Here is a 23,323-nt window from a genome sequence, read left to right on the forward strand (position 1 = left end):
ATATATATTCAAAACAAAAAACTGTAGTATTCATGAAAAGTAACTACAGTGTCGTGAAAGGAAAGTGTAGTGTTTACCAACGGATACTGTCAAATGAAAAAGAATCACGTGTATCATTCAAAAAACTGTATACTACTTGAAATGATACTAATCTTTCAAAACGATGAAATCACATGGTTTATAAATCGAACTAGCTGTATGAAAACACATGAATCGTAAAAAATATTCTGTTGTATTTTCAAAATGAAACTAAAGGCCTGACTAAAAGAAACTAGTGGTTTGTCTAAATGAAAGTTGCAAAAAATACCTGTTCCAGTAAAATTCAAATTCAGCTTCTGTGTCACTATACTTTAACAGAAAATTAAATAACTCTATGAAACCCTTTTGCATTCTCAATCCTTTGATGTGCTTCTTTGAATTCTCCCCAATGTGCCAAATACATAGCCTATGTTTTGAATTTGGAAATACTTGCATGATTGCAGCAGCCATGGCAGAACACTGATCAGTCATTATTGTTTGTGGCTGCCTACCATCCATTGACTGTAGAAACGTTTTGAACAGCCAAACAAAAGATTTTGTCCTCTCATTCAATAAAAAGCTACAACCAAACATCACATTCATACAATGGCGGTTCATACCTACAAATGGACCACAAATCATATCATACCTATTGGTACGGTATGTTGTATCATGTACCACCAAATCACCAAACAACAAATAATCCGACTTCATTTGCACATCCCTCCAAAAAAAACTACACAACCTAGCATCATCATCAACTTCGAAATCAAAAAAGAAACCAGACTCATTCAATTGTCTCTTCCGAAAAATCTCAATCAAAGTGTTAGAGTCAGTCCCATCTAAATGCTTCGCCGAATCTAACAACATTGTGTTATAAGCATCCCTGGCAGTAAATCCAACAAATGGTGAACCTCCAGACTGATGTTTTAAAAACCGAATACCATCAGATAATGGGACTCCACTCCTCTTCATATCTTTAAGGTATGTCAACTGATCAACAGAAACGTTCCTATGCGACCTAAGCATATAGCTTGCAGATGCCGGACACAACTCATGGTTGTGCTCCTTTACATGTTTTGTAACTACCCACTTCCCACTTGAATCTAAGTCAAATTGACACATTGCATCACATCCAGTCCGAGTATCTATCTTTGTATAACACTTATTAGCACTCGCTTGTTTTGCTTTCAACCCAGCCTTATAACAATGGAACTTTTTCGACTTCACATTCCGAGTTCCAGGGAAGTAGTACTGTTTACCCTTCCTAACACTAAATCCCATCCGAGATGCAAGATCATTATACATATCAAATGCTTCTTCAAGTGAATAAACAGAATGTCCCACCAATTCTTGATTAGCTGTGAGTTATTAAAATGAACTTTCAATAAGTATACACTAACAGTTCATACTAATTGGGGAAATCAATTGACACTATAGACATATTGACCTGATACTACAATGTTCCTAAACAAACAAAAAAAAGGAAACTGTAGTGTATTTCAAAAGAAACTGTAATGTATTTCAAAAGAAAATGTAGTGTATTTCAAAAGAAAATACAGAGAAATGAAAAAGTATGATGATCCTAAACAAAAAATATAACTACTCTGTTCAAACTCAATTGACAAACAGCTAAACATAAGAACCTGGAATAGATGAATCATCCTCATTGGCATCTATAGAAGTACCACCACCTCCAGCAGATGGATTACAGCCATCTGACCAAATAATAAGAAACTGTAATATAATTTAAAAGAAACTGTAGTGTATTTCAAAAGAAACTGTAGTGTATTTCAAAAGAAACTATAATGTATTTCAAAAGAAAATACAGAGAAATGAAAAAGAAACTGTAGTGTATTTCAAAAGAAACTGCAGTGTATTTCAAAAGAAACTGTAGTGGTTTTCAAAAGTAAGTGAAGTGTTTCCAATAACAAAAACTACTTCAGAAACAAATTCATACTAACTATGATGATTCGAACACAAATGCATAATTCAACACCAGTAGGGATTAAAACCTGGAATGTCATCGTGATCACCATCAGAACAGGAAGAACTAGCATTACATGCAACTAGTGAATCCGATTCAACACCATTAGGGAGATTACATTCAACTGCAATGCATAAATATTTGAAAATATATAGCATCAAATATAACCTACAAATATTACACAATCAAACGAGTAAACAAACGAAAGCTAATTATACAATCAAACGAAGATACATACCAGGAGTTGATGAACTGTAATCTTCAACAATCAACGCATTCAAATCAATATCATCAATAAGATTACTTCTACCTAACATCTCTCCCATAATTCGCGACATAATGAACTCAAATCGCGATGAACAAATGTAATCTCCTTTGCTCCCTTTGCGAACAAGAAAAATTAGATCGAACTGAAAAAAGGAAACAACGAAAGCTGAAAGAAGAAAAATTGCCGCCGGTGATAGTTAACAGCGCCGTCTACATCTAACGATTAGGAAACAACAAAACGACGTCGTTTCAGCCCTTGGTCCACAATGCTTTGTGGACCACGGTCCATGATATAATTTGCGAACTACTTTACCATAAACTTAATCAATTACTGAACATAAGTAGCTCGGCTCAAGTCATTGTCATAGCCAGAAAAAGAAAGAAAAGAAAAAAAGTTAAAGAAAATATAGAGTTGAGAAAATGGGTTTCAGTTTGTTTCCTCATCCTAAGCTGTGTCGTCTTTTGGTAATACTTTTAGTGACTGTGTGTGTTGTTAGTGGTCGTAAAACCTATAATATCACTAATTATGGCGCCATTCCAGATGGAAAAACCGACAGCAGCAAGGTATATATATATATAGAAAACACATATATGGTGTTGCATTTCATACATGCATAGCACCCTCACCTCTTTCTGTTAGAATGCAGTATCTATTCATAGTTTCTTTCTCAAAATACAAAGAGTCAACAGTTATCTCCACTGAAGTTCAAACCACTCACATCATCCATGTGGGAGTGTTAATTGAGACACCGGGTGCTACTAAACCACAAGGTCTTTGGCCTCTCACCTCTTTCATATATAAGAGCTCTACTCATATATCATTCTGTTGCAACTAAGGGTATACGTTGTAATTAATACAAAGTTTATATAGAATGAAGATAATTTACTCTAAGGATAACCCAGCCAAGTTGGCTAAGGCTACAAAATGATAACCACAAGGTGGGATTTACTCAGTGGATACGTTCGGATAGTGGTTACAGATTTCTCTTGTTACCCCAAAATAAGTAACTCTAATATGATTTATACGTTGAATATATATATATATATATATATATATATTTGTAGGCATTACTGACAGCATGGATGCTTGCATGCAAAGATAGCCACAGCACGGTGGCCGTTCCAAGCGGGGAGTTCTTACTGAATCCGGTGAGGTTAAGCGGCCCATGCGCCGGCCCGATAACGTTTTCTGTCACGGGCGTTTTGAAGGCTCCGGAAAAGACTTTCCTCGACATCCCGGAGTGGATACTGTTGGAGGATCTGCAAGGCATAACCGTCACCGGGAACGGCGTTTTAGATGGTCAGGGTGCCTACGCCTGGAGTGTGAACCCATGCAAAGTTGATCCCAACTGCAAACCTTTGCCAACGGTATGTATATACATTCATTTAATTTTCCTACATGGCTAATATCCGGCCTTTCTTAATTGGGTGGGTAAACTTATGTGAGATCATCTTGCGTCTCATTATTCGTGAGACCGGTCCAGTCGGATTAGATTAATATGAAAATGTAATATATATATATATATATAACGGAAAATATAATACTAATTAGAAATAAAATATTTGTTACTTATTAAAGAAATTGTAATACTTTTGAATACAAATGTAATACCTTCACATTTTAATGTAAATGTATTACTCTGTATATTTTTCATGAAAAGTATTACATTTTCCCTTCTAAGTAATATTGACAAGTGTTGGTTACTTATAACTGAAAATGTATTTCTTTTAAATCAAAATGTAAAAGTATTACATTTTTTTTAGAAAAATATTATATTTTCTAATATAAGTAATAAAATTTTATTCCTCAGTTTAAGTATTACATTTTATATTGACCCGATCCTTATCATGAAAAGGGATTCGCGAAACGGTCTCACACAAATTTTTGCCTTCTTAATTGGGTTATACTTGTCTGAGACCGTCTTGTCCTTATTTATGAATAGGGTAGGGTTGATGTAAAAATATTACTCCGTTTTCTATTAAAAGTATTGCGCTTTCCCTTTGTTACGTAAAAGAGAAAATGCAATACTTATGAAGAAAAATAAAATGCTTTTAAATCAAAATGTAAAAGTATTACGAAGTACATTTTTCTTCAAAAAGTATTACACTCACTCATATAAGTAATAAACATTTACTCCTGATTAGTATTGCATTTTTCAGTATAATAAGCATTACATTTACATCTTGATTCGACCCATCTCACAAACAATAATCCGTCTGATAGTCTCACAAATGTTTTTGCTTTCTTAATTATATAAATATATATTTTTCTAATACATACTTTTTTTTCTTGAATTATTGATGTTTAGAATTTGAAATTCGGTAATATCGTGCATGGACGCATTGAAGGGATAACTTCACGGGATAGTAAATTTTTTCACATTTTAATCGACGGCTGTAAACACGTGGAGATTGAAAATATAAGAATAACGGCGCCGGCGGATAGCAAAAATACCGACGGAATACACATCGGCCAGTCACAATATGTGCAAGTCCAAAATGTGGATATTGGAACAGGGGACGATTGCATTTCGTTTGGGCCAGGATCCACAAACGTTGTGATCAGTCAGGTGAATTGTGGTCCTGGCCATGGCTTTAGCATTGGAAGCCTAGGAAAAAGTGAAAATGAACCAGATGTGAATGGAATTATTGTGACGAATTGCAATATCACAAACACCACAAATGGGCTTAGGATCAAAACGTGGGCACCTTCTACTCCCAACAAGGTTTACAACATTACCTATCAAGACATCATTTTGAATGGTGTTCAAAACCCGATTGTCATTGATCAACACTACTGTCCCAACAACGCATGCCAAGATCAGGTATAATAATTTCTGTCTGTATGGTTATATAGTTTAATAGGTAGTATTTAGAGGAAGAGACATTATGGGAATTATGTTTAAAGTGAGCAGATCTTTTATGCGCACTTGTATTTGGTGCAGCTAAGTTATTGTGATTTATATCCTCCCAAATCTTTTATTAGGCTAAGATGTGAGGGACCCTTGAGATTGGAGATTCACCCCTTTGGGTAAGGTATAGTAATTCCTTCGATCAATAATCACGTACAACATCCATTAGGCGGGCAGGTGCTAATCAGTGTCTTGTCACTACAAATTAAAGGCTTGGTGCCCGCATGGGCTAAGAGCATCCTCATCAATGAGTTTATTTCACGGTATAAGAGCAGTTTTTGTAAGTGTTATTAGGAAAGAGAAAATGGGGAGGAAAAATAATAATAAACAAATCTGATTTCAAAAATAAAAAATAAAAAAAAAATGAGGTTGTCAGTCGCGCCTGCGTGAAGTGCACGCGCCCGATGGGTGGCTGCTGGGCGCGGAACGCGCCCAGCAGGTGAGTCTTTTAATTATTTAGACTGCAAAATTACTGTACTATGATGCACCCCTTGCAGTTGCTTCCCTTCCCTTCTCTCTCCCTCTCTCTTTCATGCCATGTGGCTATAACATCTGACATTATCTATCTATGCTCCCCTGATGGGGATGCTCTAAGTTCACTAGTTCAATAGACAATATTTAAAAAAGTGACTAATGTTTGAAACTCTGTAGTGACAGTGCAAGAATTATGTCCAAAGTGGACAGATGCCTTGCGCGCCGACTTTTGACCCTATCTGATCTGCTAAGCCACTATATAACAGCGGCTTACATCCTCATAAATACTCTACCGGACGGGGTGTAAGGCCACATAATTAATTAATTAATGTTTGTGTACGATCAAATTAAACAGGGGGAATCATCAGTTAAAATCTCAAACATCAGATACTTAAACATTGTTGGGAGCTCCCAGGACGAGTTGTCTACGATTTTCAATTGCAGCAGAAGAGTGCCGTGTAAAGACATAGAGGTAAGGAGCTTGAATATAGTATACAATGGTCATCAACCCACGAAAGCAGCTTGCTACTATTTTAATGGGAAATTTGAGCATTGTCATTCTCCAAATCAATGCGGCTGTGATGTTATAAGTTTTATATGTTGTATGTGGTAGCTTAGCATATATAGATACATACATTCTATGTGCTTTGCTAATTTTTCTACATACTTCTATTTATATACACCAAATAAAATTATGTACGGTTCTTGAACCTTGTATTACTATTAATAAAATGGCGGGTTTTTTTGTTCTCTTTTAAAAATAGCTAGTCATTAGTAATAGGATATGATGATCTTTTTTATAAGTTCTTATGGTGTTCTTTTGGGATCTTTCTTTGGGTAAAGATGATCAAGTGGGTGGGAATGGCTTGTGAAGAGGAAGGTGTTTGCTTGGTTTGAAGTTGTGCTACAAGAGGTAACCATCATGTCTCACTAAAATCTATTTTACACTCTTGATCTATGTATAATACTTGGTGATTTGGAATCCTATGGAAATTTCTTGATCTAGCCCTTGATGATTTGTGATCTATTTTGATGGGTTATTGAACTTGTGTTCTTGATCCTTTGCATCTTGATGAGTATGAACATTTATTGTTATGGATTCCATGTTTATTTGGCTTCTGAGATGTGTAATCTGGGCAATCTGATCATATTTTTGTATTCTGGAAATGAGTATTTCGTATTCTGTTCTATGTCTGATTCGGTGCGTTGGAGTTGTCCTTGCGGTGCGTTTCAATGGTATAACGTGTCCCGTTGGAATGTTCCGTAAGAACACTGGTGGAATGGTTTGGCGGAAGGGTGTATTCCGTTGGTGTGTTCCGTTAGAACTAGAGGAAGAGTTTGGCGGAAGGGTGTATTCCGTGGGTTTGTTCCGTTAGTGTTGGTGGAGTAGGCTGGCGGAACAGGGTGTTCCGTGAGAGTGCTCCGCCAGTTCATTTCCAGTTTTGTTTCCAGTAGCTGATCTGTTGTCTTGTTGATTCATCTTTGATTCTGGAACTTATTTTGGGTATTTTTTTGAGTATTCCACCTTGGTTCTTGAGTATTTATTCATGTCTTTTGATTCATTCTCTTGATTTGTTGAGCTAGTATGGTTGGTTGAATCCTTGGTTATTACTGAGTATATGGTGTGTTCATAACTTGAGATGAACACTGTGGGTGCATTATTCTTGGGGGATGAGTCTGAGGTTGGATGTGGAGATGTGAGTCTTTGAGTATCTTTTGGCTTGTTGAGGGTGAACTAGCTATGGGCATCATTTGCCTCTGTGTTTGGGCATCATTTGCCTCTGTGATTGGGCACCATTTGCCTCTGTGTTTGGGCATCATTTGCCTCTGTGTTTGGGCATCATTTGCCTCTGTGATTGGGCATCATTGCTCTGTGTTTGGGCATCATTTGCCTCTGCGATTGGGCATCATTTGTCTCTGTGGTTTGGGATTTTGCCTCTGTGACTGGGCATCATTTGCCTCTGTGGTTGGGCTTTATGCCTCTGTGTACTAGCTTGGGTTTAGTGGTTGGTATGAGGGATGGTATTGTGGTTGGAAGGTATGGTTTGGTGCTTATCTTTGGTATGTTGTTTGTTTGGTTCCTTATGGTTCTTTAGTTGAGTTGTATTTCAGTTGTTATCCGTTATTCCTTGATATATTGCGGTTTGGTGGTTTCTTTGTGAGTAATCTGTTGAGGTTATGATTCAGTTAGTATTCCGTTATAGACATGTTGCCTTGTACATTCATATTGGATATTGGTTTTACTTGGAGAGTCCTTGGTTCATGGCTTATTTAGCTTGTTGTTGCTGAGTTTCCGTTTTAATTAAAGAACAGTTCGTTAGTGTGTATATTCTATACGGGTGTGTAAACCTATTTACAAACTTACTATATATATATGTTCTCACAAGTGTGAGTGGTGGTTGCTTAGCATTCTTTTGCTAATGGTTTTCTACATGTTTTTCAGGTATGGAGTAGTCTAAGCCGTGAGCGCGCTAGAGCTATATCGTTATGATGCTTTGCTTAGACTAGATTATGTTTTAGACTCCTTTCGGGCCTGTGTGCCTATGTCTTGGATTATGTATCTTTGACTAGATTTTTACTATGATGTTTTGAGGATTTATGTTTTGGGTTTGGATAGGTTTTGTTTTTACCTAGATGTGGCATGATACCCTATAAGATTTAAATCGCTTCCGCTATAGTTTGAGTAGTTGTTGAGATAAGCAACTTTTATGTTTAAAGTTTTAGCTATCTCAGCTTGTGAAAAGTTGGGGTGTCACAATAATTATATGGAATAGCATAGTAGGCCTGAGGAGACTTGGGTGAATAAACCTTTTGAAAAGATGGTGTTTGTTTATTCGTGTTTATCATGGTGTAGGAGGTCTACTTATGTCTATGTGTGAGCAAAAATTTTGCTCTTATCATAGGCTCATAGTCCATGAACCAGTCCTCGTCACTAGGATAAAGACTACCATCATCGCCCTTATGCCTACTTGAGAACCTTTTGAAATTCTTGACAGTATTCGGGTAAAGACTTGGCCTACCCTGAGGTCTACCCTTGCGTTGCCTCGGTGAATAGTGTTGCATCTTTTTGCTATGGAATTTCACTTTTGATTGGTTGTTCCTTTTTGGTTGACCATTGGCAATAAAACTATGATAGTTCTATGTGCGAGGTCTATACCGAGTTGTTCGATGACTCCTCGGGTTACCGTATAAGGAACTTCCTCTCGTAGGTTCCACAATTTGTGTTTCAGCCGAATCATTAGATTGGCTCGTTGATTGTGGTTCTTTTCCATTTTCAGCATTAATCACTGGCTCAAAATTTTCAGTTTGTCCTTGGACAAAAACAGAGTTTAAACCTCCACTAGTAGAAGGGTCTGTTGGTCGTGTTAAGAGGACATGTGAATGAGAAGTGGAGTTGTAACCAAGTCCGGTTCTACTCCCTGATGGTCTTTGATCATCCACCATTCGATCTATTATTCTGGATGAATTAGTAAATTTCGCAATTACCGCACGCAAGTTTTGATCTCTATTCTCCTTTGCTTTACATTCTTCCTTAAGTAGATGAACTTAATTGCTTCTCGAGCTGACTTATAGACTCAAGCATCTCAGCATTTTTGGACTTTAAGTCCTCGAGATCTTGTGTCTTTCTATCAATAGTCGAGCATTCTCTTCCTTAAGTATGAAATGTGTGCTTTTAACATCATCGAATTCCTTCATCATTCATTCGAATGCTTCCCTAGGATTCTCATGATAGCTAGACTTAGAGCTGTAATTAGATGAGTGGTTTTGAGAAGTTACCTCGTCTTCTTCCGCCATAAGACATAGTTCTTCGTCCGATTCCTCTTGACTGAAGAGATACAGGAGTCCCTTTTCATCTTCCGAGCTATCACTTTCTGAGTTGGAGCTTGATGTGCATGGCTCGTCAGTCTTTTCGTCAGTCTGTCACTCTTCTGATTGTTTCCAGAGTAGTTGCTAGGTTGATCATTCGCATCATTTGATGTATTCTTCGGGTTGTTGTAGTTTCCCAAATTCTTCCTGTAGTTGTCGTATTCTTCTTGATGTTTCTTGACAATGGGATAAGGACATTCAGCTTTGAAGTGTCCAGGCTTTCGACAGTTATAACATAGCATTTGTACTTCTTCAGTGTCACGTGTTCTTGATCCACTGGACTTGTCAGTACTTCTATGCTTCAATGTTCTTGGCTTGTCCGAATTGTTGTAGGACTGGTTTTTCCTAATGAATCTTTTGAACTTTCTCATAAACAAGGCAAACTGGTCATCAGTAAATAAATCAGATGGATTAGAGTTTGACCTTATGGTTGACGATGATGGTTGCTGGCTTGCAACTAGAGCTACGTTTCTCGTCTCAAGTTCTTCCTCAGTTAGTGCTTCTTTCTCGAATTCATAAGCCTTTAAGTCACTGAATATCTGAATAGTGCTCGTTGTTTTTAGGTCTTGGTGATCACGCATTGCAACAACTTTCATCTCCCAACTCTTTGGCAAGCCACGAAAATTTTTTTAGTTTATCTCCTTTTGTGAGAGCTTCTCCTCATCAAGGTCTCGGATGTCCATTAGCAGTTTCATAAAGCGAGCTTCCATGTCAAATATATATTCTTTTGCGCCAAGTTTGAAATCCTCGAATCTTTTCATTGCAATAGTCAACTTGTTTTCCTTTTCTTGCTCATCACCTTCTCCTATTTGCATAAGTGTATCCCAGATATCCTTAGCCGATTTGCATTTTCTCACCCGAGGGAATAGTGACTCGTCCAGAGCCTTGTAGAGTATATCTTTAGCAATGTTATCAAGGTTTGCACGAGTTCTTTCCTCAGTTGTCAGCAAGGACTTATCCTTCGGTATCATCGCTGGTGCGTTGGATCATCAGCGGCTCGGTTGGTGTTTACTTGTAGGATCTTGATAGGTCCATCAGTAATCACATCCCACATCTCATCATGAATAGCAGACAAGTGAGCCTGCATTCGCACTTTCCAGTCATCAAACTTATATAGGTTAAACATGAGGAAGTGCCTATGATGTTCCATTTTCGACATAGTGCAAAATGTGAAAAAGATTTTTTAGTTTTGAAAGAGAATCACCAGGCAGTATACACAGAGTGTTCACCGCTCAAGGCTATTGCTCTGATACCACTTGTTGGTCCCGGTGGTAAAGATGTGAGTCTAGAAAGGTGGGGTTGAATAGACTCACAAGAATTTTGCAAACTTTTTACAAGATCAATCCCATGAAAGGAATGAACTCGGTCAAAGATAAGAACGCAACGGATAAGATAGGTTATGCCAAATTTTAATTTTACTTTGCACATGAGCTTTAGTCTATGAAAATGTTAGGTTTTAAGAGTGGCATGCAATGCAGTACGTAAAATCAAAAGAGAGAGAGAGAGAGAGATTTTTATAGTGGTTCGACTGTTAGCGAAGCCTACTTCACTCTTCTTCACAACTTGTGAAGGTTTGCACTATTTTCTCCTTAATAGTACAAAACCCCATTACAACGTTCTCCTTTGATCACTAAGCCCGGCAGCCACGTTTGGTTAGGTTTTTCAACTCTTTCAAAGTCTACTCCGCCTCTTTCTACTTCTCCGAGTAGAGATGATTGAAGATGGTTGAAAGTGTTTCTCCAACTCGAGATTATTGTGATTGATCTTCTTGATTCAACACTTGAGCTTCACAAGATCTCTTTTATAATCTGGATAGAAATTTTAAGCTTTTGAATATTTTGACACACTGAGAATAAAATTGCTTGCTAATGCCTTTTCGCTTTTTTTCAACCTTTTCCAAGTGAGAAGGAACAAGGGTATTTATAGGTGTGAATTTTCAGATTTGTTGGAGGGAACCTGAATTTTCAAAACCTATAGTCCAGTGTGTAATATCCAATATGTAAAGTTTTGACCTTTTTAGAATGTCAATACCTTTCTAGCCGTTTGTTCACTTTGAAGCAAGGACAATTTCTCTTTTGTCCCACAAAAAGGTGACAATCATTTAATGCTCCTAGGGATTATTATTGCCTAGGATCCATTTTGACATTCAGGTTATACCCAACCTCAAGGCTATGGACAAGACAAATCTCAGAGAATGTCAAGTGCCTTGGGTACTCGTGAAAATGATTGACTTTATCATTCTCTTATCATCTTCTCGAAACAATCAACATTGATTGTTCGGTGTTCATGTGTTCGGCCCTTCCATTTTTCGGCCTACAACTCTCAGTCTTCAGTCTTTATACCTTCAAGTCTTCATGTCTTCAAGTCTTCATGTCTTCAAGTCTTCGGCTTGAATTCTTAAATTCTTCAGGAATAAGAATTCGTTTAACTAAGACTAAGACAAGGACTCGTCTAACTAACCAAAATACACAGACAAGAATTGAGGGGTCTCCTCGGGTCTTTGGTATCATCAAAATCAATGGCTAGGGGTTCCTAACATATTGAGCAAATTAATCGTAACCGATGATATTAATGATAATATTCAGAATCAATAAAATATAAATTCACGTGATTTTTGAAATGATTTTGTGTAAATATATCGTAACGGATGATATTAATCATAGTAATTTGATTCAATAAAAAGTAAATTCACATGATTTTAGATGTTATTCAATTTCTATTGGCATAATTTGTTTTAAAATTACTGTGGGCACTTAACATCTAACTAGACCTTGTGGTCATGTGGCATCCGGTGTCCCGATTAACACTCCCACATGGATGATGGGAGTGGGTTCGAGCCTTCGAGCCTCAGTGGAGGACTGAGGCAACTGGTGACTTGTAACAGAGTCAGTAGTACTCAAAAGAAAAAAAGCATCTAACCAGCGACTTCAGTCAACATTGTAACAGAGTCAGTAGTACTCAAAAGAAAAAAAGCATCTAACCAGCGACTTCAGTCAACATTGTAACAGAGTCAGTAGTACACAAAAGAAAAAAAGCACCAGCGACTTCAGTCAACATTGTAACAGAGTCAGTAGTACACAAAAGAAAAAAAGCACCAGCGACTTCAGTCAACATTGTAACAGAGTCAGTAGTACACAAAAGAAAAAAAGCACCAGCGACTTCAGTCAACATTGTAACAGAGTCAGTAGTACACAAAAGAAAAAAAGCACCAGCGACTTCAGTCAACATTGTAACAGAGTCAGTAGTACACAAAAGAAAAAAAGCACCAGCGACTTCAGTCAACATTGTAACAGAGTCAGTAGTACACAAAAGAAAAAAAGCACCAGCGACTTCAGTCAACATTGTAACAGAGTCAGTAGTACACAAAAGAAAAAAAGCACCAGCGACTTCAGTCAACATTGTAACAGAGTCAGTAGTACACAAAAGAAAAAAAGCACCAGCGACTTCAGTCAACATTGTAACAGAGTCAGTAGTACACAAAAGAAAAAAAGCACCAGCGACTTCAGTCAACATTGTAACAGAGTCAGTAGTACACAAAAGAAAAAAAGCACCAGCGACTTCAGTCAACATTGTAACAGAGTCAGTAGTACACAAAAGAAAAAAAGCACCAGCGACTTCAGTCAACATTGTAACAGAGTCAGTAGTACACAAAAGAAAAAAAGCACCAGCGACTTCAGTCAACATTGTAACAGAGTCAGTAGTACACAAAAGAAAAAAAGCACCAGCGACTTCAGTCAACATTGTAACAGAGTCAGTAGTACACAAAAGAAAAAAAGCACCAGCGACTTCAGTCAACATTGTAACAGAGTCAGTAGTACACAAAAGAAAAAAAGCACCAGCGACTTCAGTCAACATTGTAACAGAGTCAGTAGTACACAAAAGAAAAAAAGCACCAGCGACTTCAGTCAACATTGTAACAGAGTCAGTAGTACACAAAAGAAAAAAAGCACCAGCGACTTCAGTCAACATTGTAACAGAGTCAGTAGTACACAAAAGAAAAAAAGCACCAGCGACTTCAGTCAACATTGTAACAGAGTCAGTAGTACACAAAAGAAAAAAAGCACCAGCGACTTCAGTCAACATTGTAACAGAGTCAGTAGTACACAAAAGAAAAAAAGCACCAGCGACTTCAGTCAACATTGTAACAGAGTCAGTAGTACACAAAAGAAAAAAAGCACCAGCGACTTCAGTCAACATTGTAACAGAGTCAGTAGTACACAAAAGAAAAAAAGCACCAGCGACTTCAGTCAACATTGTAACAGAGTCAGTAGTACACAAAAGAAAAAAAGCACCAGCGACTTCAGTCAACATTGTAACAGAGTCAGTAGTACACAAAAGAAAAAAAGCACCAGCGACTTCAGTCAACATTGTAACAGAGTCAGTAGTACACAAAAGAAAAAAAGCACCAGCGACTTCAGTCAACATTGTAACAGAGTCAGTAGTACACAAAAGAAAAAAAGCACCAGCGACTTCAGTCAACATTGTAACAGAGTCAGTAGTACACAAAAGAAAAAAAGCACCAGCGACTTCAGTCAACATTGTAACAGAGTCAGTAGTACACAAAAGAAAAAAAGCACCAGCGACTTCAGTCAACATTGTAACAGAGTCAGTAGTACACAAAAGAAAAAAAGCACCAGCGACTTCAGTCAACATTGTAACAGAGTCAGTAGTACTCAAAAGAAAAAAAGCATCTAACCAGCGACTTCAGTCAACATTGTAACAGAGTCAGTAGTACTCAAAAGAAAAAAAGCATCAAACCAGCGACTTCAGTCAACATTGTAACAGAGTCAAAAGAAAAAAATAACAACTCAAAAGAAAAAAAGCATCAAACCAACGACTTCAGTCAACATTGTAACAGAGTCAAAAGAAAAAAAACACATCTAACCAGTCAACATTGTAACAGAGTCAGTAGTACTCAAAAGAAAAAAAAAGCATCTAACCAGCGACTTCAGTCAACATTGTAACAGAGTCAGTAGTACACAAAAGAAAAAAAGCACCAGCGACTTCAGTCAACATTGTAACAGAGTCAATAGTACACAAAAGAAAAAAAGCATCTAACCACACACAAAAGAAAAAAAGCATCTAAAAGAAAAAAAGCATCTAACCACAACATTGTAACAGAGTCAGTAGTACTCAAAAGAAAAAAAAGCATCTAACCAGCGACTTCAGTCAACAAGAAAAAAAAGCATCTAACCAGCGACTTCAGTCAACATTGTAACAGAGTCAGTAGTACTCAAAAGAAAAAAAGGCATCAAACCAGCGACTTCAGTCAACATTGTAACAGAGTCAAAAGAAAAAAATAACAACTCAAAAGAAAAAAAGCATCAAACCAGCGACTTCAGTCAACATTGTAACAGAGTCAAAAGAAAAAAAACACATCTAACCAGTCAACATTGTAACAGAGTCAGTAGTACTCAAAAGAAAAAAAGCATCTAACCAGCGACTTCAGTCAACATTGTAACAGAGTCAGTAGTACACAAAAGAAAAAAAGCACCAGCGACTTCAGTCATCATTGTAACAGAGTCAATAGTACACAAAAGAAAAAAAGCATCTAAAAGAAAAAAAGCATCTAACCAGCGACTTCAGTCAACATTGTAACAGAGTCAGTAGTACTCAAAAGAAAAAAAGCATCTAACCAGCGAGTTCAGTCAACATTGTAACAGAGTCAGTAGTACTCAAAAGAAAAAAAACATCAAACCAGCGACTTCAGTCAACATTGTAACAGAGTCAAAAGAAAAAAAAAAACAACTCAAAAGAAAAAAAGCATCAAACCAGCGACTTCAGTCAACATTGTAACAGAGTCAAAAGAAAAAAAAAACATCTAACCAGTCAACATTGTAACACAGTCAGTAAGCATCTAACCAGCGACTTCAGTACTCAAAAGAAAAAAAGCATCTAACCAGCGACTTCAGTACTCAAAAGAAAAAAAGCATCTAACCAGCGACTTCAGTCAACATTCAACATTGTAACAGAGTCAGTAGTACTCAAAAGAAAAAAACATCTAACCAGCGACTTCAGTCAACATTGTAACAGAGTCAGTAGTACTCAAAAGAAAAAAAACATCTAACCAGTCAACATTGTAACAGAGTCAGTAGGAGTCAGTAGTACTCAAAAGAAAAAAAACATCTAACCAGTCAACATTGTAACAGAGTCAGTAGTACTCAAAAGAAAAAAAAATATCTAACCAGTCAACATTGTAACAGAGTTAGTAGTACTCAAAAGAAAAAAAAATCTAACCAGTCAACATTGTAACAGAGTCAGTAGTACTCAAAAGAAAAAAAACATCTAACCAGTCAACATTGTAACAGAGTCAGTAGTACTCAAAAGGAAAAAAACATCTAACCAGCGACTTCAGTCAACATTGTAACAGAGTCAGTAGTACTCAAAAGAAAAAATATCTAACCAGCGACTTCAGTCAACATTGTAACAGAGTCAGTAGTACTCAAAAGAAAAAAAACATCTAACCAGCGACTTTAGTCAACATTGTAACAGAGTCAGTAGTACTCAAAAGAAAAAAACATCTAACCAGCGACTTCAGTCAACATTGTAACAGAGTCAGTAGTACTCAAAAGCCAGCGACTTCAGTCAACATTGTAACAAAGTCAGTAGTACTCAAAAGAGTAGTACTCAAAAGCCAGCGACTTCAGTCAACATTGTAACAGAGTCAGTAGTACTCAAAAGAAAAGAAAAAACATCTAACCAGCGACTTCAGTCAACATTGTAACAGAGTCAGTAGTACTCAAAAGAAAAAAACATCTAACCAGCGACTTCAGTCAACATTAAGAAAAAAACATCCAACCAGCGACTTCAGTCAACATTAAAAAAAAACATCTAACCAATGACTTCAGTCAACATTGTAACAGAGTCAGTAGTACTCAGAAGAAAAAAACATCTAACTAGCGACTTCAGTCAATATTGTAACAGAGTCAGTAGTACTCAAAAGTCAACATTGTAATAGAGTCACAGAGTCAGTAGTACTCAAAAGAAAAAAAACATCTAACTTGTGACTGAGTCAATAGTACTCAAAAGAAAAAAACATCTGTGAAGATGTTTTTGGCAAAAAAACATCTAACTTCGGTCATAGTCAAATTTTGGAATGTTCAGAAGCTATATTATAGCTTATCTTTAGATTCATTTGCACAAACACATACAGAGAGGCAAAAAAAAGTATTAGAGTTTTTTCTAAAAACCAATTTCTGTGAAGATGTTTTTTCGCAAAAAAATCTTGAGAAAGCTAAACATCCGCTTTTGCAGGCTAGCCAATTCCAATGATGACTCAAAGCTTCTACTTCATGCTTCAATTGAATAAGCATAACTGATATGATTTTTGAAATAATATTGAACGAATTTATCGTAAGGGATGATATTAATGATAGTAATCTAAGTAAATAAAAGTAAATTAAAGTGATTTTTGAAATGATATTAAGTGAATTTATCGTAATGGATGATATTAATGATAGTAATTTGAGTCAATAAAAAGTAAATTCACATGATTTTAGATCTTATTCAATTCTTATTCGCTTAATTTGTGTTAGAATTACTATGGGCACTTAGCATCTAAGCAGCTACTTCAGCCAAATTCTAAAACTAGTTTTTTCTAATTAAGGAAAAAAAATTTACTTTGTTCAGTTTATAAAATTTCATAACATTTTCAAGAATTGAACAATTAGATTTATCCAACAAAAAACAGAAGAAGGCTATATTCTAGCTTAAACATCTTTAGATTCATTTGAACAAACACGTACTCAGAGGCTAAAAAAACAAAAACAAGATTAGAGTTGTTTTTGCAAAACAATTTCTATGAGGATGTTTTTTTGTCAAAAAATCTTGAGAAATCTAAACATCCTCTTTTGGACGCTAGCCATTTTGAATGACGAATCAAAGCTTCTTCTTCACGCTTCAATTCAGTAAGATTAATTGATATGATTTTTGAAATGATATTGAGTGAATATATCGTAACGGATGATATTAACAATAGTAATCTGAATAATTGAAAAGTAAATTCACGTGATTTTTGAAATGATATTGAGCAAATTTATCATAACAAATGATATTAATGATAGTAGTCTGAATAAAAAAAATGTAAATTCACGTGATTTTTGAAATGATATTGAGTGAATTTATCGTAACGGATGATATTAATGATACTAATCTGATTCAATAAAAAGTAAATTCACATGGTTTTAGATCTTATTCAATTCTTGTTGGCTTAATTTGTTTTTGAATTATTATGCGCACTTAGCATCTATCTAGCAACTTCAGCCAACCTTTAAAACAGTGTTTTCTGTTAAAGGATTCAGTTTATGAAATTTTAGATCATTTCCAAAATTGAACAATTAGGTCTATCAACCTAAACACACAGAAGAAGGCTATATTCTAGCTTAAATATCTTTAGATTAATTAGCACAAAACATTTACAAAGGCAAAAAAAAAAAATATTAGAGTTGTTTCTGCAAACCAATTTATGTGAGAATGTTTTTTTTCAAAAAATCTTGAGAAATCTAAACATCCTCTTTTGCACGCTAGCCATTTCGAATGACGAATCAAAGCTTCTTCTTCATGCTTCAATTGAGTAAGATTAATAGATATGATTTTTGAAATGATATTGAGTGAATTTATTGTAACGGATGTGTAACCCCTCACTCATTCCAATAAGTTGCAAACCTACGTACCGGTCACGAACCGTAAGGATCTTTAGAGCATGTGTTCAGTCCCGATTGTCCTAGGAAGTGAATTATTGGGGACTACACTATTAAGCTTGAACTTCCTACGTAATTAAATTAGCCCGTAGGAGTGGAAATCTGTTACTATATATTATTTTCCACCGTAACTATATCTGTTTTAATCCCGAACAGTCTAACCGAAGATATTTTCCCTTACCCACCACAAAAATGTGACAAGTGTCACTTTCTACACCACATGTTATTATTAAAATATTTTTGAAGATGATCAAAATGAAAACTTGATCTCCAAGTTTCTTATTTCTTACCTTATAAGAAACAATGTAGCTTGATCTCCAAGTTTCTTCATCCCTAAAGTGTTGCTATAAAAGGAGACTTGATCTCCCATTTTCTTCATTCCATACCCATTTGGCCGAAATTTAGAGAGGAAAAAGGAGAGGAAAATTCTTCATCTTCTTCCTTGAGTTCAAGAAGCTTCATAGCCAATTTCTTCACAAGATCATCATCTATTCGGTAAAATTCCATTTTTATTCGGTTAAAAACTTTGTTTTCTTCCCTAGAACCTAGTTATAGGTTAAGAGTTCTTAAAATTATGGTGGTATGTTTTGCCTAGGGATTTTGGTGAAAGAATTGAGTAAAGGAGAGAATTTAGCTATTGATGTTTAAAGGGTTTGAAGGAAAATCTAGCCTCTCAAGTTTCTTATCAAGTGGCTAGAATCCCATTAAGTGTTGATGAGAGTTTTGGTCTTCAAGGGTAAGATTTCATGTTCACTAAAATTATTATTTACCCCATATATATGTATATTGATATATGACATGATATGATATCAAAATTATGTGTTTTGCAAAATTATGTGCATTATGATGTTCATGTGATCGCAAGTGCATTGCATAATATGTGTATGATTCTCGAATTATCGAGAATTGACTTTTACGGGTCAAACACGTGTGTTGAGTAAATGCTTGGCTTGGAATTTTGGTGTTATGTACATATATGTACTAAGAATGATATATTCTTATGGAATGAATTATTGTGGAGAAAAATGTCTTGAGAAATTATATATTTTTGAAGAAAATATTTATTATGAAGAAATGATATATTTTGGAAATTATATGTACATATTTAGTCTTGGAGGATAAGAATACTTGCTGCCGGTCTGAGCCGGAAATGGGCTGCGGTCCAGATTATTATGAGCACTTAGGGCTGCGGTTCTATTTGCTATTGATATGAGAACCTAGGGCTACGGTCCTATTGATTGAGTATTGGTGTGGGTTGTATCCCCAACTTGGTATTTAATCCTCCTTGACAAATATGTTATTTTGGGAAAAGTATATCTCCACATTATTTTGGAAAAGTATATTATGAGATAAATGAAAAAAACTCAAGCCTATATTTTTCGGGGTGAAATGGAACTTACTTAGCTTATGCTAATTTTGGGANATCTTGAGAAATCTAAACATCCTCTTTTGCACGCTAGCCATTTCGAATGACGAATCAAAGCTTCTTCTTCATGCTTCAATTGAGTAAGATTAATAGATATGATTTTTGAAATGATATTGAGTGAATTTATTGTAACGGATGTGTAACCCCTCACTCATTCCAATAAGTTGCAAACCTACGTACCGGTCACGAACCGTAAGGATCTTTAGAGCATGTGTTCAGTCCCGATTGTCCTAGGAAGTGAATTATTGGGGACTACACTATTAAGCTTGAACTTCCTACGTAATTAAATTAGCCCGTAGGAGTGGAAATCTGTTACTATATATTATTTTCCACCGTAACTATATCTGTTTTAATCCCGAACAGTCTAACCGAAGATATTTTCCCTTACCCACCACAAAAATGTGACAAGTGTCACTTTCTACACCACATGTTATTATTAAAATATTTTTGAAGATGATCAAAATGAAAACTTGATCTCCAAGTTTCTTATTTCTTACCTTATAAGAAACAATGTAGCTTGATCTCCAAGTTTCTTCATCCCTAAAGTGTTGCTATAAAAGGAGACTTGATCTCCCATTTTCTTCATTCCATACCCATTTGGCCGAAATTTAGAGAGGAAAAAGGAGAGGAAAATTCTTCATCTTCTTCCTTGAGTTCAAGAAGCTTCATAGCCAATTTCTTCACAAGATCATCATCTATTCGGTAAAATTCCATTTTTATTCGGTTAAAAACTTTGTTTTCTTCCCTAGAACCTAGTTATAGGTTAAGAGTTCTTAAAATTATGGTGGTATGTTTTGCCTAGGGATTTTGGTGAAAGAATTGAGTAAAGGAGAGAATTTAGCTATTGATGTTTAAAGGGTTTGAAGGAAAATCTAGCCTCTCAAGTTTCTTATCAAGTGGCTAGAATCCCATTAAGTGTTGATGAGAGTTTTGGTCTTCAAGGGTAAGATTTCATGTTCACTAAAATTATTATTTACCCCATATATATGTATATTGATATATGACATGATATGATATCAAAATTATGTGTTTTGCAAAATTATGTGCATTATGATGTTCATGTGATCGCAAGTGCATTGCATAATATGTGTATGATTCTCGAATTATCGAGAATTGACTTTTACGGGTCAAACACGTGTGTTGAGTAAATGCTTGGCTTGGAATTTTGGTGTTATGTACATATATGTACTAAGAATGATATATTCTTATGGAATGAATTATTGTGGAGAAAAATGTCTTGAGAAATTATATATTTTTGAAGAAAATATTTATTATGAAGAAATGATATATTTTGGAAATTATATGTACATATTTAGTCTTGGAGGATAAGAATACTTGCTGCCGGTCTGAGCCGGAAATGGGCTGCGGTCCAGATTATTATGAGCACTTAGGGCTGCGGTTCTATTTGCTATTGATATGAGAACCTAGGGCTACGGTCCTATTGATTGAGTATTGGTGTGGGTTGTATCCCCAACTTGGTATTTAATCCTCCTTGACAAATATGTTATTTTGGGAAAAGTATATCTCCACATTATTTTGGAAAAGTATATTATGAGATAAATGAAAAAAACTCAAGCCTATATTTTTCGGGGTGAAATGGAACTTACTTAGCTTCAAGCCTATATTTTTCGGGGTGAAATGGAACTTACTTAGCTTATAGCCTATATTTTTCGGGGTGAAATGGAACTTACTTAGCTTATGCTAATTATTTTTCGGGGTGAAATGGAACTTACTTAGCTTATGCTAATTTTGGGATATACACCCCTTCGTTTTTGTGTTAAAATGATTTTTGCAGGTGAACATAAATAGGATGGAAGTGAGGTTGAGATTAGTCCATTTGAGGAGTAGGCATTTGGAGGATTTTATTATTTGGAGGAAATTTTGGTTGTATAATTACTTCCTTGTATTAAGTTGGACTTTGAATTTATTTTGATGTTGTAAGTTTAGCATGTGCACTTAGAGTGGAGTTTGTCAAAGAGGTGATAGAATTCACTCTAGGTGTGGCGTAACACCCATTTTCTGCTGGTTAGATGTGTAAACTTCCGCAATATATTATTGGGATTTTGTAATAAAGTTAAGGTTTGAAAATTGGGGTTTTACAAGATGATATTAATGATACTAATCTGATTCAATAAAAATTTAATTCAAATGATTTTAGGTCTTATTCAATTCTTATTGGCTTAATTTGTTTTAGAATTACTATGGGCATTTAGCATCTAACCAGCAACTTCAGCCAAATTTTAGAACAGTGTTTTCTGTTAAAGGAAAAAAAATTATTTTTTGGAAAAAAAAATAAAAAAAAATAAAAAAATTATTCAGTTTATGAAATTTTAGATCATTTTCAAAATTGAACAATTAGGTCTATCAGCCTAAACACGCAGAAGAAGGCTAAATTCTAGCTTAAACATCTTTAGATTCATTTGCACAAAACATACACAGAGGCAAAAAAAAAAAAAAAATTAGAGTTGTTTCTGCAAATCAATTTATGTGAGGATGTTTTTTGTCAAAAAATCTTGAGAAATCTAAACATCCTCTTTTGCCCGCTAACCATTTCGAATAACGAATCAAACTTCTTCTTCGCGCTTCAATTGAGTAAGATTAATAGATATGATTTTTGAAATGATATTGACTGAATTTATCGTAACGGATGATATTAATGATACTAATCTAATTCAATAAAAATTTAATTGACATGATTTTAGGTCTTATTCAATCTTATTGGCTTAATTTTTTTTAGAATTACTATGGGAACTTAGCTTCTAACCAGCAACTTCAGCCAAATTTTAGAACAGTGTTTTCTGTTAAAGGAAAAAAATTATTTTTTTGAAAAAAAAAATAAAAAAAATAAAAAAATTATTCAGTTTATGAAATTTTAGATCATTTTCAAAATTGAACAATTAGGTCTATCAACCTAAACACGCAGAAGAAGGCTAAATTCTAGCTTAAACATCTTTAGATTCATTTACACAAAACATACACAGAGGCAAAAAAAAAAAAAAAATTAGAGTTGTTTCTGCAAATCAATTTATGTGAGGATGTTTTTTGTCAAAAAATCTTGAGAAATCTAAACATCCTCTTTTGCCCGCTAACCATTTCGAATAACGAATCAAACTTCTTCTTCGCGCTTCAATTGAGTAAGATTAATAGATATGAATTTTGAAATGATATTGAGTGAATTTATCGTTGTGGATGATATTAATGATACTAATGTGATTCAATAAAAATTTAATTCACATGATTTTCGGCCTTATTCTATTCTTATTGGCTTAATTTGTTTTAGAATTACTATGGGCACTTAGCTTCTAACCAGCAACTTCAGCCAAATTTTAGTACTGTGTTTTCTGTTAAAGGAAAAAAAAAATTATTCAGTTTAGGAAATTTTCGATCATTTTAAAAATTCAAAAATTTGGTCTATCCAACTAAACACACAGAACAAGGTTATATTCTAGCTTAAATATCCTTAGATTCATTTGCACAAAACATACACAGAGGCAAAAAAAAAAAAAAAATATTAGAGTTGTTTCTGCAAACCAATTTATGTGAGAATGTTTTTTGTCAAAAAATCTTGAGAAATCTAAACATCTTCTTTTGCACGCTAGCCATTTCGAATGACGAATCAAAGCTTCTTATTCACGCTTCAATTGACTAAGATTAATAGATATGAATTTTGAAA

The 23,323-nt window shown here is 35.2% G+C and overlaps 3 protein-coding genes across 3 annotated transcripts; 1 reads left to right on the forward strand and 2 right to left on the reverse strand.

Annotated features, from left to right (window-relative positions):
• Positions 1-73: 73 nt before the first annotated feature.
• On the reverse strand, positions 74-2,331 carry LOC116033086 (protein FAR1-RELATED SEQUENCE 5-like). Its single transcript, XM_031275841.1, has 5 exons — positions 2,244-2,331; positions 2,034-2,129; positions 1,665-1,736; positions 308-1,379; positions 74-86 (listed from the first exon to the last, which is right to left on the reverse strand). The coding sequence occupies exons 1-5, from the start codon at positions 2,329-2,331 to the stop codon at positions 74-76; spliced, it is 1,341 nt and encodes a 446-aa protein (XP_031131701.1).
• Positions 2,332-3,355: 1,024 nt separating this feature from the next.
• On the forward strand, positions 3,356-8,149 carry LOC116033087 (exopolygalacturonase-like). Its single transcript, XM_031275842.1, has 3 exons — positions 3,356-3,640; positions 4,582-5,097; positions 8,102-8,149. The coding sequence occupies exons 1-3, from the start codon at positions 3,356-3,358 to the stop codon at positions 8,147-8,149; spliced, it is 849 nt and encodes a 282-aa protein (XP_031131702.1).
• Positions 8,150-10,154: 2,005 nt separating this feature from the next.
• On the reverse strand, positions 10,155-10,496 carry LOC116033088. Its single transcript, XM_031275843.1, has one exon. It carries the CDS (start codon positions 10,494-10,496, stop codon positions 10,155-10,157), a length of 342 nt encoding a protein of 113 aa, XP_031131703.1.
• Between the last annotated feature and the right edge of the window lie 12,827 nt (positions 10,497-23,323).

The sequence above is a fragment of the Ipomoea triloba genome, chromosome 10 (genome assembly GCF_003576645.1).
Source record: "Ipomoea triloba cultivar NCNSP0323 chromosome 10, ASM357664v1".
Lineage (NCBI taxonomy): Eukaryota > Viridiplantae > Streptophyta > Magnoliopsida > Solanales > Convolvulaceae > Ipomoea > Ipomoea triloba.

Excerpts from the sequence above, each read along its gene's own strand:
- LOC116033086 (XM_031275841.1), bottom strand. The coding sequence starts at position 2,331 with ATGGGAGAGATGTTAGGTAGAAGTAATCTTATTGATGATATTGATTTG. Across the intron at positions 2,130-2,243 it reads TTACAGTTCATCAACTCCTG|TTGAATGTAATCTCCCTAAT; the intron begins GTATGTATCTTC and ends TATGCATTGCAG. Across the intron at positions 1,380-1,664 it reads GGATGATTCATCTATTCCAG|CTAATCAAGAATTGGTGGGA; the intron begins GTTCTTATGTTT and ends AATAACTCACAG.
- LOC116033087 (XM_031275842.1), top strand. The coding sequence starts at position 3,356 with ATGCTTGCATGCAAAGATAGCCACAGCACGGTGGCCGTTCCAAGCGGG. Across the intron at positions 3,641-4,581 it reads ACTGCAAACCTTTGCCAACG|AATTTGAAATTCGGTAATAT; the intron begins GTATGTATATAC and ends ATTGATGTTTAG. Across the intron at positions 5,098-8,101 it reads ACAACGCATGCCAAGATCAG|GTATGGAGTAGTCTAAGCCG; the intron begins GTATAATAATTT and ends CATGTTTTTCAG.
- LOC116033088 (XM_031275843.1), bottom strand. The coding sequence starts at position 10,496 with ATGATACCGAAGGATAAGTCCTTGCTGACAACTGAGGAAAGAACTCGT.